The sequence below is a fragment of the Nicotiana tabacum genome, chromosome 22 (assembly GCF_000715075.1).
Source record: "Nicotiana tabacum cultivar K326 chromosome 22, ASM71507v2, whole genome shotgun sequence".
Classification (NCBI taxonomy): domain Eukaryota; kingdom Viridiplantae; phylum Streptophyta; class Magnoliopsida; order Solanales; family Solanaceae; genus Nicotiana; species Nicotiana tabacum.
Window position 1 is genome coordinate 16514153 of NC_134101.1, and position 20962 is coordinate 16535114.

Sequence of the window (20962 nt, forward strand, 5' to 3'; positions counted from 1 at the left end):
TCCAATACCACCTCAGTTCGAGGCGGAGACACACAAACCACCATCGATCCAGCTGCCTTTGAGGCATCAATGGTTTTCTTCACTCGGGCCTCCAGTATGGACCCATCGTCTTCTTCTTCCTCGTCTTTATCCCTTAGATGCCGAACTGATTCGTCGGTCAAAGGGATGGTATTTTTCCTCGGCTTACGAGCCATCCTCGTCTTCGATTTTGGGTCTTCGGAAGTAAAGGCCATTTTTCTCTTATTATCCTTCACCAGTTTTGGAACAAAGGCCGAAGCCTCTTTCTCGCCGGACGGGGGCCTCAAAATCGCATCTTTGCCCAGACCTACACACAAGAAAATTGATTTACGTATATGGAAAACACTTCGTTAGAACTATCAAAGATACGAGAAAGAGACTTACCATGATTTTTGGCCTCCCATCGGCCCTTTGACAAATCACGCCATGAGCGCTCGGCGTATGTAGAGGTCGAAGCCAGGTCTTGTACCCAGTTCTTAAGGTCAGGAACTGCACCGAGCATCCAAGGAACCACTGCATCACAAAAAGGGGATATCAGTAAGAAAGAAACGAAGGGGCAAAACAATAGGGGATAACAACGGAGTTACACTTATGCTTCATGTTCCACTCCTCGGGAAATGACATCTTCTCGGCCGGTATTAGGTCTGAAGTCTTCACTCGAACGAACCTACCCATCCAGCCTCGATCCTTGTCCTCGTCTATGCTCGAGAACAGAACCTTGGTAGCCCGGCGCTAAAGTTTTATTAAGCCGCCTCGAAAGAGGCGGGGGCTATACAATCGAATGAGGTGGTCGAGGGTGAAAGGCATCTCCTCGATTTTGTTCACAAAGAAACGGATCAAAATAACAATCCATCAAGAAAAAGGATGGATTTGGCCTAGGGTTATTTGGTATTGACGGCAATAATCAATGATAACATGGTTGAGAGGACCTAACGTGAAAGGGTAAGTATACACACTTAAAACCCCTTTCACATGAGTAGTAATGTCTTCTTCGGGAGACGGGATTACCACTTCTTTGTTCTCTCAGTTGCAATCTTTCCTTATCTGTTCGAGATGCCCCTCGGTTATCGAACACAGATACCTTGATACTGGCTCGTATCGGCTGGGAACCGACAAGCCTTTTTCGACCTTAAAATCGGAGATAAGAACACACGCCCCGAGAACACACTCCTCAGGTCGTGGCTCCACCGGTGTTTTGTCGGCGGCAGGCTGTGAAGAAGAAGTTTTTTCTTTTTGAGAAACGGTTTTTGATGTTTTCACCATTTTGGCTTTGAAGATCGAGAATAGAAATAGATGACAAAGATGTGGTGTTTTGAAGAAAGGTTTTGCAGTAAAGACCACAGAAGGAAGATTTGGCAATAAAAATCACAGGCTTGCAGATAAACTCAGAAGATTCGAGAAAGAGCTTAGAAAATTTGGAAACTAGAGATGTAAAAGTGATAAAAGGTCAAAAAGAGAAGCTATTTATAGATTGGGGAATGACGGTTCAATATCGGCAGTGACAGACCACCGTTTGACACGCATTTAATGCCTTGATAAACGGAACCGACGGGACAGCTATCATGTACATCATGGTCGGGGTTCGATGCAAACGTCAGTGTATATCTGGTCGAGCCATTGGGAAATCATATCATTTCTCGCCACATCCTTTTCGAGAAATGAGGGGTATATCTATATACGGTCGAAACCGATTTCGGCCTTCGTACGACTGGTCGAGATGGGAACATAATGGACCGAAGAGCGTCTTCATAATTTCGGGATAAGATCTGAAGTCGGGTTACCTAGCTTCGAGTTTCAAGGATCGATCAATACCGAGCTGGAAGTCATTATCAAGCTCGAATCCAAATCGAACCATGATGCGAAGCAAAGACCGACCAATGCTAAGCCCGAATCAATACCGGGCCCCGAGTCAAAATTGAGCTCAAATCAATATCGAGCTCGATTCAGTATCGAGCTTAAGTCAATATCGAGCCTATAGACAAGAGTCGTTACAACCGCACTAAAGGAGAGAATCTCGGCAGGAAAAAGGGAAAAATTGATTTATCATGGTTCTCCACTATATATTTTTAATTATATCTAAAGTAGGATCCCCCATTATAAAAGGAATGGCTATTATCTCTGTAAGGGAGCATTGAGACATTAAGACACCATAACTCAGATACTGTGCATATGCTCCATATTAAGAGATTATCATTTTGAGCTTTATACACTATTTTCATCTTGCTTACTCATAAACCATCCTCCCTTGAACCTTGTTTGTATTTTCATTCTTGATAGTCAATATTCGATATTTCCGCTTATACGATCTACACCAAGTTATACCGCGTACCCTTAGAACTACATATAAATTCAACTCTATCCATTTTTCGGGTAAACAATAACTCTCCGCTATTATCCATATACGAACAAATACTTATAGTATCATCGAAGTACTTGAAATCGCAGTTGTCGATAGTGATTTATCACCTAATAGCTTACAAGTTACAAGTGATACCACCTTAGCGATATCAATGAAGGAGCACCTTACCCCTACCTTGAGAAGGTAAAGAATCTATTTCCTCCAGACTCTGGCTCAAGAAAAGATATTAAGATCAAATAAAATATCATAAATTTTCTTAATCGCAATCGTTGAATGCCAAATCAACAAATACATTCTTCCGTGGAATGCAACTGAATTAACGAATATATGTTCAGATATTCTCTAACTATAGTAGCTCATCATGTTAATTGGTACAGACTAATATCCTCCTACACAATAGATCAATCATTCAGCATTTACAGATTTCCATGTTGACTAAAATAGATTAATGTATTAGATGTATTCATCAACAATTCAAAATTAACATATCCATATCCTTCTTTCAGTTTTAACATCAAATCTATTGCTTCAATCCTGTCTAGGTTTAATGCTTTTAGCAGCACTCCACCATTGCTGTCTTTCAGCTCGCTTAAAGGTGACTCATAGTACTGTCACATGCTATTGGAAACGGAATTTTATTGCTTAAATTAATCCGCAACCTGGGGGGGGGGGAGGGGGGGGTAAAGGGAAGAAAGCTGGATATATTATACAACCATAATGATTACAAAAATCAAAACCGTTCAAAAGGGAATGGACTTAACAGTGATTCTTCAAGTTCACGAAAACCTCGATAGACAGCTTCAGTTTGATTTTGTGGAAGAGGCAATCTTCGCACTTCTGTCATATATCTGCAAAAGAAAAACCCACGTACAGATTTAGATATGCACTAATAAACATATATAATGACTAAATGAGATAAGTACGCCAATCCTAACACATATAAGATTTTACTTGAGTTCGTCAGAATTATTACCCGTCCTAGTACACTTATTTTGTAACCAATAAGGTCATACCAACCTTCTTTTCTCACGCATTTCCAGCTTTATTATCTGTCTAGTAAAAACCCTCTCCCCACACCCACAACTCGGCAATAAGAAAACAACAAAAAAGATAAGGAAGAAAAAATGCACTAAAAGCTCAAACTATCTTAACAGAGACTTAAAAAAAAGAGATTCTCAGTTCCCTCACAACACATATGGAAAGTACACGTAAATCATAGACCTTGCAAAAATAAATGGAAAGATCAAAGTACTCCTCTTTCCTAGGCCAACTAGAAAAGCAGATAAAAAGGCACACTGGTAAACTGGTGCACCATAAAGTATTTAATAAATTCTAAGCTATAGCAAACCAGCCTTATTGGTGGAACCATAACATGCAGAAGATAGTGAAAGACACGAAAAGCCTATCTTGGATACTGCTGAAATGAGTAAAATGACATATATTAGTGAACAACGGAAAACTAACCGATTTGCTGCACTTGTTATTTTATCGCGAACACCTTGATTAACAACTGTTGTCTGCCCTAATGATAAAGTTCCACCAAGAATCAGAGAGGCTCCAGTAACACTTGTACCCATTCCCTGTGCAAAGACAGAAAGTGTCCATTCACGAAGTAAAGTCAGCACGGAACGCAGGAGACGCAATCTAAGATTTGGAGTGGGCAACACTGCCCCACTGGATACCAGCTGGTCATAGGTATTTAATACAGGCTCTACTGCACCCTTGCAAGCAGCTAAAAGGGCCCTTGGAATATCTTCATCTCCAATAGATTCAACACCAGAAACCACTCGCTCCTTTGCAGTATTAAAGAATCAATTAAGAAATTAAATTCCAAAATGTAGAGCTGTACTAATTGAAAGCAAAGGAACTAACAGAGTGAAAATGGGCAAGAGTAGCTCAAAGGGGGGAAGCCCATACCTGTGCAGCCTTCTCAAGGTGAAGACAAAGAGTATCCAATGGTAAAACCGCTCCATCTCCGGGATACACATGGGAACCAACCCTCTTCAGTACAGCACAAGCTTCAGCAATCCCACCCCTTGTAAGAGCTTGATCAATGAGCCTAGCCCAAGTCTCTCGCACTATGCTGCTATCAGCATCACCAGAGTAGCTAGCAAAGTACAACATCTCCAGACATATCTGTAAGCCAGAAACAAGAAAAATCTTGGTTCAGTTGCCTGAACTTGGAGATTTAACAATGTTGATGAAACTGAACAATCTTTTTATGTTCAAGCAGATGAAAGTGATCCAAAAGTACATTTTGTTAAGTTGATGGCTTAACCTTTCTCTTTGACTTTTTTAGGCTACTTGACTACATTCAAATTAATTAAAGAGAAACTTTGCACATTAAACAATATGTCCTAGATTGCCAATGATGTGTGAAGGATAGCATGTAAAATTAAGAATGAGTTGCCAAATCCTTGACATGAAGATTTTCCTTCTTTAAATCCAACGAAGAAAGAGTGAAGGAAGAGGAGGGGATAGTTGGAAATGGCTGAAGAATTCTGGTAGCATTCACACAAGCTGAAACTTTACAATTTACAAACTGTGACTTTTGGATATGACCTTTGAGTTGTCCTTTCACATTGCTGCACAGAAGCTCATATAGATGCATATATGGCTCTTCGACTCTTCCAAACAGGAAATTTTGTATTAAAAAGGTTACAAATAGCAGAACTCGGTATTCTATTGCTCTTATTAGTTCTAAAAAATCCAGAAATCGCCTCTGTAGTCTAACTTGTTATGCAATTCCTATATAAAATCACTTTCTGAAATACACCCATGCAGAATAGTCATCTTCAAGATCTAGAGTTGTCTTGTCTACCAGAACATTTATGACAAAAAAAGGGTACAGCATATAGTATGAATTCTTTAAGAAAACAGAAAAGATCATTCATAAAGTAGAGCATGTTTACAAATGGGTGTCGATTGTTTCATACCTCCCATAGTTCAAAGGGAACAGCATAGTCATTATACAGCTGGGTAATGCTCTTCAACTCCATTGATAACTCCTTGGCCTTTTCTCGGAGAATGCGCACAAAGTTGGGATCAACAGAGTTACTCATATTGGGTGATGTTTCATTGGAGCCAGATTCAGATGTGCCTGTAGATGCCTCTAACCTGGAAGCCATAGCCTCTAGTTCATCTTTAATCTTTATTTGAAACTGAAGAACAGAAAGCTTTCCTTCGAGCAAATCCAGCAACCCATTATCAAGAGTACCCCGGGCAGAACCACTCATACCATCCGTGTCACTGGCACTCTTTGCTTGCAAAACAGCATTACTCAAGTATTGCCGCCTGTCATTACCCAAATTAGACAGCAAACTCTGGTCCGACAACAAATTTCTATGAACTAATGCAAAAAAGTATTTTCTCCATCCAAAATATGCATAGCATACTTTCCATTTCCGTTACATCCCAAAAGTGTTTAATAACATTCCACTAACAATATGATTTTATACAGCTTTTAGCCTTTCACAAGAACAACTGCCTCAATTCCAAGCGCGTTGGAGTCGGCTATATGAATTCTTGTTAACCATGTCGCTCCATTTCAGTTAATCTCAGAACAGCTTTCACAAGTTTCAAGAATTTAATTCCATTTTACTAACCATATTTAGACTTTATATTTAAACTTTACTGTTAGGTTTTATTGATCAAACTAACTTTAGAACCACTATCTCTATATTTTCTTCCACTACAGTTAACATAGTATGCAAAAATTTTAGTGCACAATCTAATACAGTGATATAAAATGGAACAAGACAAAAACAAAATGAGGTTCGTTCTGAATAGCATAAACAGTTAAACAATGACAAACTAAGAAACCCTCTGTCCACAGAGAAACAGCAAGTATGGCTTTCTGAGCCAGACCAATGAGAATAGGTAACAGGCTTGCTTCAATGTTTGAAAGAATCAGTAGTGCTCCTGCCCCAAAATAAATTTTAAAATACTGCATCACAAAGCGCTAACAGCACCTGAATTTATAAGATGGCTATTAATTTAATGAGCATCTGTTTCATCTTTGCTCCAAAATTTAGGATTTGAAACAACAGGAAATTTCCATTGCGGAAAAAAAAAACAAGACATTTTTACGACCCTCATTAAATGTTAGGAATTAAGCTGAATACTATATTGAGAATTTAGATTGCAGAATTGGAACCCCTTGAACTTACAGCAGAGGATATAAGGGTGCAGTATAACAAAAGTTCTCCTGGAACACCAACTTAACATCTCAAACTCCTTATGCAATCAAATAGTGACGAATAATTCGGGACAGATGGAAAATAAGATTGAGAACTGTCTTCACATATAAGAACTAGTAGTTTGTGTGTTAGATCAAACTACTGTTTTTGTTAATTTGAGGAAAGAAAAGAAATACTCTACATGGTTTGCATAACAAATTAATCAACTCTAGTTTAAAGGTATGTCTCGCGTACAAATTTCTTTATCATATAGGTGAATATCTACTAGTTGGGAATAGGTTTTAAGACTTGTTAGAAAACTTCTAATATTATTTCTATTATATATACACGGGTTTTGCTAACCTACTACATGGTTGTAGTAGGTTAGCATTGTATACATCCTTTGTTTTCTCTTTTATGCCCCTAGAAGCACCCCTCACAACATATTAGTAGGAGGGACTTTATTATCCTTTTGTCCAAAAACAAAGCCTGCCTAATTCTTATTCTTCCCTCTTTTCTTTTCTTCTCACGTCAATGCTGAGACCACAAGGAGAAACATATAAATGGCTGCAACCTAAAGACAAAACAGAAATTAGAATATCATAAGGACAAATAGTCTTTACTTTCTCCCCCATTAATGTCATTCCCTTTCGGTTCTCTCAGAAGAAGCTTCAGCAATCAGATTAATATAAAATCAGATTCGGATGGCACTAACCCGTCATTTTTATGATTTTATCAGATCTAAAATTGCATATGGCATTCTGGTATCACAGATCAGAGAATGGGGATGGGAAGATGAAAGATTGTATTTTGGGTTCTCTTATTAAGATGGGTGACAATTTGTGAAGAAGTATTGCTTCACTTGCACAGATTGTTAAATTCGTTTTTTGATAGGGTAATAAATTCATTAAAAAATGGCAAGAACATGCCCGTATACAAGTAGTATACCAAAAAGTAGAAAACCTTACAAGAGGACATGGCTTTCTACGAATGACACCCCATCTTCTATACAAATAGGAACCTCATGGGTGCACCAAAAATAAATAAGGGAAAAGAGGTTACTCCTCAAGTGTACAAGATCTTTCTCCGCTCCATCAAAAGCTCTCCTATTCCTCTCACTCCAAACAACCCACATGAGTACTAGAGGAGCAACATTCCATGCCCTACATCTTCTCTTCCTTCTTCTGAAGGCCCAAGCGCCCAACTAAACACAGATTGTTGAATTCTTGTGGGCACATTGCATGATGATAGAAGGAGAAAGAAAGAAAGGGAGAGAGCTTATCAATTTCTATTTCTTGAGTGTCTATGGTGTTGGTGGAGAGGATGGCGAAGGAGAGATTCTGAAGAGAGAGAAGCTGGAAAGCTGTAAAGTGGGGGATAGGGGGCAAAATTGTGATGGGTTTTAATTTTTGTTGGAAAGAAGGAAAAAAAATCTCCTAGTAATGAATGCCAATTAACTGTTAGGGTATTTAAGTAAAACAAAAGATGTATACAATGCTAACCTACTACAACCATGTAGTTGGTTCGCAAAACCAATACACACACACACACACACACACACACACACACACACACACACACACACTTTTACACACTTTTCACTTCTATTTTATTTGGTATATGATGTTGACATGAGTTGAACCTAAATGGTAAGTGAGGATTCATATAGCCGACCCTAACTTGATTGGGACTGAGGTGTAGTCGTTGTATACAGGAAATTGCAGAATTATGTGAAGGCATAAATGAAACATTCAAGCAAGATTATGAACAGATAACATTAGCCTTCTATTTCAATTTTTCACACATCTAGATACGTAGTGTAGGCTGCACACCTATCATTCTGGGAGGGTTGAAGCAGCATAACAGTGTGACTTTAAGAATAAGCTTCTTTCCTTTGTGCCTTCGCACAATTAACTCACACCACTTAAGCTCAATCCTAGAAAAATGACATAAATATTTATTAGGTCAGTTGAAATAAGAACCTTTGCTCTAAAGTAGGAGCATCCCCTGCATCAGTGGAGCGCCTTTCTGCCAGTCTCACCAAAACATGGGCTGCAAGAACATGCTGCCGCTTCAAAACATAAAAACGAGCCAAAAGCTCGAAATATTTTGCTTGGTTGGATGCCACAGGTACTCTAGCATGAGCCAAAGGTGACATTGGAGATGCCACAGCAGAAGCAGCACGAACCTGCAAAACAAAGTGAAGAAATGAAGAAACTGAAAGAACCGATCTCAAGAAATTGGTCGCATAAAAATGGCAAAAAGTTAATGTAAGTTGGTTGATAGTAATGTGTTGAAGAACTCGATAAGCATCAATATTGAGGATCACACATGAGAAGAATATGCATTATAGAAATAGCAAACTACAATAAACTGCTGCTAGCTTTGATTGTAGGAGACTTAATTGTAGAAGATTTGATTTAGGAGATTTTATTCTAATTGATTTGTTGTAATTGCTGTAATTGACTTCCTTCCCTAAATTAGTCATAGGACCTTTTGTATAAGTACTCTTGCTCAATGTATGTAAAGATATACAGAAAATACAATCCGCCTTCTTGAAATCTTCATAAACAAACCTCATTTGTAGGTTCACGACCAGAATTTTGCAGAAAAGGCACCAAATCGGAGCCACCATATTCCAGTAGTTCATCTTCCAGGCCCAAATCGATTAAGGTTCGATACAGATAGTGATGAAAAACTCTGTCCGAAGATTGCACACCAAGTTGGACAATCTGGCATATATACTTTTTCCGAGAAGCTTGATCAAGAGTAGATTGAGCGACAGGTCTGATAGGAGATCCAAATTCCCTCTTTGAAGCTTCACCTTTTAGAGAATGCAAAGCACTGGCAATAATCTCATAGCACTGCTCACGTTGAGCAAGTGCATGATCTCGATTTCCATCATCTATTTGCTCATTAAAAGCATCACCAGCAGGGTCAAGAGCTTGTGCCTTTTGCAGAGGTAATAGGACCACGGCTTCATAAAATCTGCAATATCATAGCATGCTACGCACAAGACGCCACTAATCTAGGTAATGAACAAAACTGATTCTAGATAAAGGTGAAAGATGGATCTAAATGAACTGACCTCAGGTCTTCAAAACGTTTACATACAGTCCGCAGATCTGCAGACTCTGGAACTTTGCTTAGGTAATTGAATGCCTCTCTAGCGAGGTTTTCTCTCTCCTCCGCGTCTAATGTAGCAGCAGCTCTTTCAAGAGATTCAACTGCTAAGTAGAACTTGTAATCAGATTCCTTGTAATAGCTTGAACAACCCTCTCGTAGTCTACCACTTATGTCGTCAACAGTTCCCCTGCCATCTGGACCAGTGTAATGCTGGAGAAGCAGATAAATAATACTTGAAGAAACATGTCTTAAGTGCAAGCAATAACATACTAAAATGGAAATCTAACAATTTTTCCCTTTGCAAGCAAGCAACTATCTAATGCCAAACTGGAAATCACCCGCATCTGAAAATGAAGAATTTTGTAGTGCATGTTAAAGTACCTCCATGAGAGCAGATACAAGTCTCGTAGCGAGTCTGTCTCCCTCTTCTGAACAAACTAGTTGATGGAATGTCAACTGGACTAAGGCCTGCTTGATATTGGCATCAAAATTCTGAATCAAGCGTGTCAAGTGATGTTGTGCAAGAAGTTGCAGCAAAAATAGGGCTTCGCCACATCGAAGGAGCAACTGCCTGATACACTCCATTGCTCTAACCTGTAAAACAATTCGATTCGTTTTGCAAGTGAGTTATGCCTGGGGATAAAGGAGAACCAATTCTTTAAAAGATTTACCTCCATGGCAGCAAGTTCAGCAGAATTATAAGGAAGCCGTTGCCTTTTGTTTGATGCTCCACCTTCATTGGAAGCAGAAGATCCAAATAGATTTCTTACCATACTTCTGTCACCAGCCCCAAAATCCGAGCCAGTTCCAATCAAAATTGATCCAGTCAGGTCACCTAGGCCAGCAACACAACCATAAAGTCCCCTTCTCTGATTCCTCCTAGATTTAATGAGCTTCTCTAAAGAACGTATCTTGTCTTCAAGGATTTGCATTGCCTCACCAGGAAGTCGGCAGACAATTATTACATTGTCAGATGCGACTGAGGAACCTGTGCTTCCTTTTGTGATAAAAACGGGAAGCTCCCACAAAGGTAGAAGTAACCTTGATGTGCATAAGCAAAGACCTTCATGAGCACCGGAGAAAACAGGCTCAGCTTCCTGAACAACCTGGCCCATGCTAAATCCTCCAGCCGGAGCTCTAGTATTTGGAAATGCACCGCTACCTTCTAACTGCGGTACTCCAACAAGTCTTGGATCCTCATATGCTTCAGCTGCCCTCTCAGCTGCAACGTTACTTATTAAAGTCTCAGTATAGATTATCCTTGCGGCAAGCAGTAAACACATGGCAGCAGACTCTCCAGGTCCAAAACGACTAAAGAAATCCTCTAATAATGACCTAGGCGAATTAGATTCCAATAGCCTCCTGAGTATATCGACTGGTCTGTTAAAAACTACTTCCATCATGCCCATTGTGCTGAATATGACAATTCTCCTTCTTGGTAATATATGTTGGGTTGAAAGATCGCCTCTAGCCCAAAGTTTACCTGAGGTTTTTTCACAGGATTCACCTGAGTTATCATAGCCACAGAATTCCAGCTGTAAATAAAGTGACTGCACCGCCGCTGCTGTATCTGGTAGAGGTAGGACATCTGCCACGAAAAGCATCCTCCCTTCAATTGGCAGGGATGACACCAATTCACGAAGTGGGCGGGAACTCCTTGCAACTGCTCCCAAACTACTAGAAGAAGATTGAGAGCCTGAATCACGATTTACAATAAGAAGAGAAGAAACAGTTGATGGAGATGAATCAGAAAGGAAAAGAGTCCCAGCAGAGTAATAAGCTGATTCTATCTTCAATGACAGATCTTCACTCTGTGATCTACTAGCAAGAGATACAGCTCCAAATGGAAGCCCACTACCTGCCCCTAGAGGAGGAGCCGGCCTAGTCGTTACAACTTTTAAGCAGCTTGGCTTCTGATGGTTAAGACCACCGAAACTTCCAGCAGAACTATTGCTTCCACCAGAAGAAGAGGTGGAAAGATACATCCTTCTGCCATCTGATAGAACAGCAACAAGGTGTAGCCACTTTGATTCTAAGGAAGACAACGGTGAGATGGAAACAATAGTTGTTTTGGCTGATCTAGGAGCCCTTGAACCTGCTGGTTGCCTACCACCGTAAGTATCCCTCTGATTTATCAAATTTCTCTCTTCTGCTACCTTTCTAAGGGGTCCATCCCCATTTGCTCCAAGAGAAAACACTTGAATTTTCATCTCTTCGGTACGTGCATATAAGATGTGTCTCTCATTGTCAATGACCATTTCAACAATGGGGTCAATGGCTCCAAACTTGAAAACATTTGGCACCACCCACCTGCAGGAAATAAAACAGCTATTATCCTTACACCTCACTCCACACTCAGGCTTTTCACTTTAAGGTCCTAAAAAGGCATGCAAAGAGAAGGAAAAAGGCTAAGTAGGCAAAGTTGAGAACTTAGATGCTTATACGATTCTGGAAAGCCCTTGATGACTATGCAAATTGCAAAAGCAAAGAAACGGAGGTAAATTAGAGTTTCGTGTAGATTACTGAAAAACCTCCACTCCCACCCCCATTAAAAGAACAAATTAAGAGAAAAGTGAATACCTTGATATAATACTTCCGACACCTGCAGTTAGACAGACCTTGCGGCATCGTTTCTGCCACCCCGAACCAGTTGAGTATTGCAATTCATAAATGTGGCCATCACGGCCAGCAAGGAAAATGTGACCTCTGTCTGTGCAACTGATACATGTCATGGTCACTCCATCAGATGGAATTGTATAATCTGGTAATTGCTGAAGTGACACCTCAGCATATGGATCAGTTCCGTCGCTGCTCCCAGAATGACATACACCTACAAGGATCAACTAAGTGCAACAGAGCTAGAGGTAAATGGGAGGACCAAAGGTAGAACAAGTTGATGATGTTAAAAGATAAGAGGAGGTAACATGGACTTGAAAGTTGAAACAGAAGTCTAAAGTTCAGCGGCAATTTAAGCAAACTAATGCCGACATCACTAGTCCATTAGAGTTCTGATACTTACTCTTTTGATAAAGTAATAATATTATTGATGTGGGGAAACTCCCTTATACAATTAGTATATAAAAAAGCAGGGAACCAACACAAAAATATGGTTCTTTACCCCAAAAAAAAACATGAAATCTCCTATATTACCAATAACGATCTTATGAATGCACCAAAAATTAACTTAAAACTGGAGGCTATTCTTTAGATGTACAAAGTCATTCTCTACCATGATACTGATAAGTGATAACTCAAATGATATCTGCACTTCTCCATGTATGAGATCCAATATCTCCATATCTATAGGCAATATGGTGTACGGCTAAGCACACAGATATGATTGAGGACAAAACAACAAACAAAAAACAAAATTAAATATTTCTACATCTTTAAATTGCTAAGCTGATGTTGTAAAAGCCCAACTTTTGCAAGCTCAAGAGCTGAATTATTTAAAGTTAGTCCTCAATCTTTCTAATCATGATCCTCGGTCAAAATAAATCCCTTTTAGCTCTAAAGAAAAAAATTAATGATGAAAGTTACACCTATAGAATAATAGAATTACATAAAGTAAAACATCAGAATGTCTATCAAAGATACCCACATGTTCAAGATTGCTAAGATAGACATAGAATCACGATCAAATGGATGGAAATGCATATCACAAAGCTTGGATAAATAAAGTTTAAAATTCATGAAGATATAGTACCTCAACAGGTGTTGCCAAGATCAGAAGATACTGGATGGCCTCCACAAAAATTCCAGGCTTGACTTTGGCTAGGGCAACAGCACATATAGCTTGTTCATCTCCATTATATTCAGGACAGTGGCCATCCCTAAACAAAACATGATACCATTAGCAAAAACAAAATACGCAAAACAAAATATAATACTACCTCCGTCCCAATTTATGTGATGCACTTTGATTGGGCCCGGAGTTTTAAGAAAGAAAAAAGAAAGGCTTTTAAAACTCGTCTAAAACAAGACATAAATATTTGTGTGGCTATAAATCATCTCATTAAGGGTAAAATGAGAAGTAAACCTAAATTGATTCTAAAACTAAAAAGGTATCATTGGGACAGAGGCCGTAGACTAAAAACCAAAAGAGAATAAAGCTTTTTTTGTTGGATAGGTAAAGTAAGGATTGTGTCTGATAGAGTTTTGTCTAGGACTGCTAGCGGTTTATGGTGTCTTCACACTTATTTGTTGTCTCTTACGATGCTGATATTATTTTTCTGGTTTCTTTTGTTGTTACCGATTTATTCTTTTGTTCTTTTCTGATATTATTGTGTAACGACCCGACCGGTTGTTTTGAGTATTACAACCCCGTTTCCGCATTTAATGCTCAAATTGGGCTTTACAGTTGTTGTGTGACTTGCCGGGACAATTGGCTCGGGTCCAGTAAGGTTTTGGAATGAATTGGAATACTTAGTTCCAAGGTTTAAAGGTTAAGTTAAAATAGTGATCGAATGTCGACTTATGTGTAAACGACCTCGGAATTTAATTATGATGATTCCAATAGCTCCGTATGGTGATTTTGGACTTAGGAGCGTGTCCGGAAAATTATTTGGAGGTCCATAGTGGAATTAGGCTTGAAATGCCGAAAGTTGAATTTTTGGGAAGTTTAACCGGGGTTTGACTTTTTGATATCGAGGTCGGAATCCAGTTCTGAAAATTTTCATTGCTTTGTTATGTCGTTTATGACTTGTGTGCAAAATTTGAAGTCAATCGGACGTGATTTGATAGGTTCCGGCGGCGTTTGTAGAAATTGGAAGTTTCAAAGTTCATTAGGCTTGAATTGAGGTGCAATTCATGGTTTTAGCGTTGTTTGAGGTGATTTGAGGGCTCGACTAAGTTCGTATGATGTTTTAGACTTGTTGGTATATTTGGTTGAGGTCCCGAGGGGCTCGAGTGAGTTTTGGATGGTTAACGGATCATTTGTGGCCATGGTGAGATTGCTGATATTTGTTGCTGCATTTTTCGCGTTCGTGAGTGGGCCCTCGCGTTCGCGAAGAGAAATTTCAGGCAGGCAGGATTTACTCTTCGCGTTCGCGAGGGGGTCTCGCGTTCGCGAAGGGGAGTTGGGTTGTGCATCACGTTCGCGAGCAGTGTCTCGCGTTCGCGAAGAGCAAATGTTGGGCAGCACATTTTGTGCTTCACGAACGCGAGGGACCTGTCGCGTTCGCGAAGAAGAGGGGTCTGGACAGAGTGTTTAAGTTCTAAAAATGGGATTTCGTCCCATTTTTAGTTTTTGACGGATTGGAGCTCGGGAAGAGACGATTTTCGTGAGTTTTTCAAGGAAAACAACGGGGTAAGTGTTCTTAACTCAATATTGGTTAAATTACCCGAATCCATGGTTGTTTTTATCATTTAATTGGTGAATTGAGTTGGAAAAGTTTGAAAACCCTCTTGGTTTAAATTGAAGATTTGAGGGTCGAGTTGGGGTCGGATTTTGGTAAAATTGGTATGGTTAGACTCGTGGTTGAATGGGCTTCCGGATTTTGTAACTTTTGTCGAGTTCCGAAACGTGGGTCCCACGGGCGATTTTTGAGCTAATTTTCGAATTTTTATGAAAAATTATTATTTTCTTATAGAATTAATTCCAATGAATTTTATTGACTGAAACGAATTATTTATGACTAGATTCGAGGCGTTTGGAGACCAATTCACGAGGAAAGGACATTGCAAAATAAGAATTTCACGGCTTGAGGTAAGTAACTCTTATAATCTTGGAGTTGAGGGTATGAACCATGAATATATGTATTTCGTGAAATTGTTGGGAGGTGACGCACATGCTAGGTGACGGGCGTGTGGGCGTGCACTATAGAAATTGTGACATATTTGTTTCTGTGGAATTTTGTAGTTAAATGATCTTGGCATTTTCCATGCGGTTTTATGAGTTAAAGAAATTGAGCTGAAAAGCATATTAAAAATTATGTTGAGGCTATGTGCCAGCATTATTGGGACCCGCAGAGGTCATATTGTTGTGAATTATTTATTTTAATTGAAAATTCATACTCAGTCATATTCATTTCATTGCATATCATATCTCAGTCTCTGTTGTTATTTATTAATACATCATATCATCATTTTGGGCTATTCTCATGACATTGTGAGCCCATGAGAGAGAGACTGGAGAGATTGATGACTGAGGGAGGTCGAGGGCCTGATTGCGAAGATATTTTTTTGGGGATCGGGCTGCATGCCGCAGCAGGCCATGTTGGCTTTATATATATTATACTATTGCACGTGAGTTGGCCGTGTAGCACGCGAGTATTATACTATTGCACGTGAGTTGGCTGTGCAGCACGTGAGTTGGCCGTGCGGATCCAGATATTATTATAGCACGTGAGTTGTCCGTGCAGCACGTGAGTTGTCCATGCGGATCCAGATATGATATTATAGCACGTGAGTTGTCCGTGCTTATAGCGCTTGGGCTGTACACACCCCCAGTGAGCACAGTAGACTATAATCAGGGATCGGGCTGCACGCCGCAGCAGGTATTGTATAGCGCTAAGTGATTGAGTGTGCTGAGCATAGTGAGAGACAATGCGAGACAGTGAGATTGAGTACTCTGAGAGTGTGAGTACATGAGTACAATCTCTGAGATACATTGCATTGACATGCACATGACACATATGCATAGAGATGTGTTTTCCTCATGCTGTACGGTATCACACTATTCATGATTTCTCACACATGTTGACATATGGACATAGTGATGCATTTGTTTTACACTGGTTATCTGGAAAGAAAATGAGACATTTTATTTATTATTGAAAGGATTTTGGAAAAATTATTGTTTTCAAACTTATTCATATTTTTGGTAACTTCGGTAAACGATTTGGGTTTTTCACTGATGTACTTGAAAGGCAGAACCATTTTCAGAAGTCACCATTTAGCTGAGCATTTATTCTTTGAGTTACTACTGGTATTACTTGTTTTATATTGTTATGAACCATTGTTGGTTATGGAAGTTGGACTCTGGCCTTGGTAGAAGCTCGTCACTACTTTCAACCTAAGGCTAGGTTTGTTACTTACTCAGTACATGGGGTCGGTTGTAATGATACTACACTTCTGCACATTGCGTGCAGATATTGGCTATCGTTGTTGCTGTGTTCGATGGTTGCCGGATTTGAAGATGCACCTGTGTTCCGGTTGTTGCTGCCTCTTGTTCATGATAGCCTTAGATTCATGAAAACTCTGTTTATGTACTTTTCAAACAAATGATGTATTATTTCATACCAGCTTTGTATACTCTATTCTTAGAAGCTAGTGATTTGTACTACCAGTTCTTGGGGAAATATAATGGTTTCATATATTTTCTTTAATAATTGTCTTGTTAAATTTCATTGGAATTGGATAGTGAATAGTTGGCTTACCTAACGGGTTGGGTTAGGTGCCATCACGACTAGTTGGATTTTGGGTCGTGACGGTCGGGTCGTTACATATTGTCTCGTCTGTTGAGCCGAGGGTCTCCCGGAAACAGCCTCTCTACCCCTCCGGGATAGGTCTGCGTACACACTACCCTCCCCAGACCACACAAGTGGGATTCTAATGGGTTGTTTTTTTTTTTGGATAGGTAAAGTAAGGATTGTATTAATGTAAAAACAGCATAGAGAAAATGCTGTTTGGAAGTACAGCCCAAGAAAAAGGACATTAATAAGCCTTTATTACCATAAATAATAGCACACACTACCCTCCCCAGACCCCACTTGTGGAATTACACTGGGTTTGTTGTTGTTGTTGTACCACAAATAATCCCATCCTAAAATTCTCAATGCATAGCTCATTACATACATAAGTAAACTTCCTGAACATATCTAAAAAACCTCAGGCGATACAAACAGAACCTTGACTGTGGATATGACTTAAAGGCCCATGATTTTTTGGATTTGAAAGATAACATCATCGAAATGGTTTAAGGAGTGGATAACAATTAATTTGGGGCTTGGAGGCTAGCAAACAACAACAACAACATACCCAGTATATTTCCAACGAATATATATTTTTCAGGTAAAAGAAGATCGATCAATGCTCAAAGATCAATACCAGACAATTGAATTTGAAAGGCAAGGTGAAAACTCACAAACAACGGAACTGAAAATTGTTTAATGTACATTTGACCAACTAAGAAAAATGGATTTAACAACTCGGAAAACGCAAACAAATTTTTGTTAGATTATTGTGGTTGAGTTACTTTTACTTTTTTAGAAATTTGTTCGGGGCCAACCCTTAGGACCAACCGCAACCTTAGAGGCTCGGGGATAATGCCCCTCCCCCTCTACCCTTCTCCACTTAAAAACTAGGCTGATTGTGGTTGAGTTACAAGCTTTGTACATAGAAAACCTCTGCACGGACTTGGTGTGATAATTAATGAATAAAAGTTAAGACACACCAGGACTATTGCTGATGGGACAAAGAAAGTCCCAAGCTGGTATGATATTAATGAAATTTTAATGATTTGTCAAACAATTAAGTAATTTTGATTATTCTCACCACTTATCGAACCGCCAAAGAAACAATGTGTTGTCCACTGATGCCCAAGCTCTGTGTATTTCAGGGAATATTCCACATAATGCAGTTCCTTCCCCACTGGAGGCATTATATCTCTCAATCAATACAGAAGGCAACTCCCAAGAATCCACGACTTCCACCAAAGGAGGCCACTACAGCAGTAACATGAACGAACAGATTCAGTGCCTTTCCAAACAAGATTGAATAAAAGATCTTTAATGCGGGTAAGAATTGCAATATGGGATCATAACAGGATTGCAAATGTTAACGTCTATGAATACAATTTAAAGCTGCTAAATGGAAATAGTAACATAGGAAACAAGATCAGTATTGCCGCTGATGAGGATGATTATGACGTTAAATAATTGAAAATCTTTCACATGCTATAATCACTTCTTTTGTGAGTTTTCTGAAATTAGATTAATGCCTTCCTTAAAAAATATGATATTTGAAAGATGCACTGTTGAAACTACAAATTACTCCATTGACACTCTTGCTTCATAATTATCTTTACTGTTTTCTTATAAAGCCTTGAGAATATATCCCCCCACCTTGGTAAAATATATATGCTTTTCTTTTATTTTCTTTTTTGATAAGCCTCTGTAAAATATACATGCTTTGAAGGATAATCTACTTTTTCGACTTCAAACAGCTTCTTCAACCACTTTTACTCCATAGAGCGTGATTGAGGAGAGTTGCCACCTGTAAAGGTTATTGTAATTGATTTTAGTTTTCTTCAGAGAGTCTTTCCTCTGATTCGTGAGAATAAAAAATACATTCTTTAGAAAATATTAAACGCTAAGAGGCAACACTATAATATGAAAACTCATTAGAAAAATATTCCATGCTGTGATTAGTAATATAAATGTACATATATTTACACAAACTATGCCTAATTACAGCAATTTCTCACAAAAAACTTGCACTTCTACTGGTATACACAGGAAAAAATTAATCAGTCCCAATTCAGTGTTAAACTTGGGGTAACAATTGGGTGGATTAGGTGATTCGTCCTAATGTTTTCAATAGTTGAAACCACAAAATAACATACTCCTAGCCATTAAGCAAGAAGCAAACAATTTACGAAGTACTGGCTTCTTCTCCAAAGTGAAGCATACAAGTTACAAAAATACATAAATAAGAAATTAACTAGCATTAATGAATTCAGCACTCCTAACATCACATTGTAATCCAACATCAATATAGAATAAAGGCAATATTAATCCCAACAACTCAAACATCATTAAAAATGTAATTTCAACAAGTTTACGGTAATATAACTTTAATAGTAAAAACTAAAGTGAAAAAGAGTGAGAGATTATAACTAAAAAAATTATGGAAATCACCTCACGGGGTTGAGCAGTATATGGATGACTGGCATATCTAGAAGCTTCCAAGGCGTCTTCGAGATCGACTTGAGAAGCAACGTCACGGCCAATGCGGTCACTAACTACAAGTCCCGCATTAGTAACATCACGCATCACAATCTCGTTGTCCCAAGACATCTTCTTCTGAAAACCCGCTAGAGCAAGAATTCCTAGGGCTTCAACTGAGCTCAGCTGCACTACAAATCCAAACCCTAGATGGCAAATTCTACAGCCGGGAGGTGGTGCGGTGAAAGCAACTAGAAATTTGAACAAGGAGAGTGAAAAGGGGGGTAGGGTTTTAGTGGTTTGAGGTTTATTTAACGGTGGCGGGCAAATTAAGCTGTTGTAGTGTGAGAATTTTAAGAGCCCAATCTCGTTCCCAAATTTTTTAAACAGTTAATGTTAATAATGGCAAGTAGATATTATTTGTTATGAAACTAATTATATTGTGGATGTTCATTTATTACTCCGCTATAGATTATCCATTTAGTACTCTTTTGAAATTTATCTACAAGCAGCTGATGCATGCAGGTTGCAAGCAGCTCAATGAAATGATTTGCAGCAGATTCTTATTAAACAGGTAGGTTGCAAGAAGCTCATGCAGACAGCTTACAAGCAGCTAAAGAAAAGCCTTGCAGCTGCTTCCTGAAAAGCCTCGCAGCTGCTTCCTTTCTTCTATAAATAGAGGAATTTTCAGTTCATTATGTACATGAATTTGAAGTTGAATAATATATCAGTTTCTCTCTATACTTGTCTTCAGTTTATCTACTTTATAGTATTTATTTTATAACACGTTATCAGCACGAGACTCTACTATTTTGAGCACTTACTTCGAATTTAATTTCTATATCATGTTCGTCTCCGATGTAAGGCGACACTCTTATGTCCGTGGTTAGATCTTGTTCATAACGAGCATCATAAGGCAGATTATATCCTTGAGGTGGTGAGTTTTTCTTCTTCGCAGTAGTGATATATATCACTTACATCTGGTATGGCCAAATTTGCATAATTTAATTTGAGCCTTTTGCTTATATTTTAATATTATTATCATCGCTTGCTTGGTTATATGTTACGTATATAGTACCTATTTTGATATTTGTTTTTATCCTAATTATCTTAATAAAGGATTACACAGTGGATAACATTGTTAGATCCACTTAAACTCCAGCAGAGTTTGCAAGAAATATACAACCACCAAAAGTGGTTATGTTTCGTATATCTCATTGTAACTAAATTTTGTTAATCACCAGAAGTGGTATATGCCTATGACCACCAGAAGTGATAATTTAGGCTTTCTATGGTTATAATTAAAGATAAGCTATAGAAATATTCTCTATATTACATGCACACATCGATTTGCTCCTGAAGTAGTAAATATTTTAAAAGAGGTTGAAGCATCA

At 38.8% G+C, this 20962-nt stretch overlaps 1 protein-coding gene across 1 annotated transcript; it reads right to left on the minus strand.

The window, feature by feature from the left end:
• Window positions 1-2808: 2808 nt before the first annotated feature.
• On the minus strand, window positions 2809-19940 carry LOC107788317 (nuclear pore complex protein NUP155). Its single transcript, XM_075242962.1, has 13 exons — window positions 19542-19940; window positions 18178-18347; window positions 13388-13514; window positions 12262-12524; window positions 10353-11991; window positions 10063-10275; window positions 9644-9891; window positions 9132-9543; window positions 8538-8743; window positions 5314-5671; window positions 4295-4513; window positions 3842-4170; window positions 2809-3225 (listed from the first exon to the last, which is right to left on the minus strand). The coding sequence occupies exons 1-13, from the start codon at window positions 19698-19700 to the stop codon at window positions 3108-3110; spliced, it is 4461 nt and encodes a 1486-aa protein (XP_075099063.1). The 5' UTR covers window positions 19701-19940; the 3' UTR covers window positions 2809-3107.
• Between the last annotated feature and the right edge of the window lie 1022 nt (window positions 19941-20962).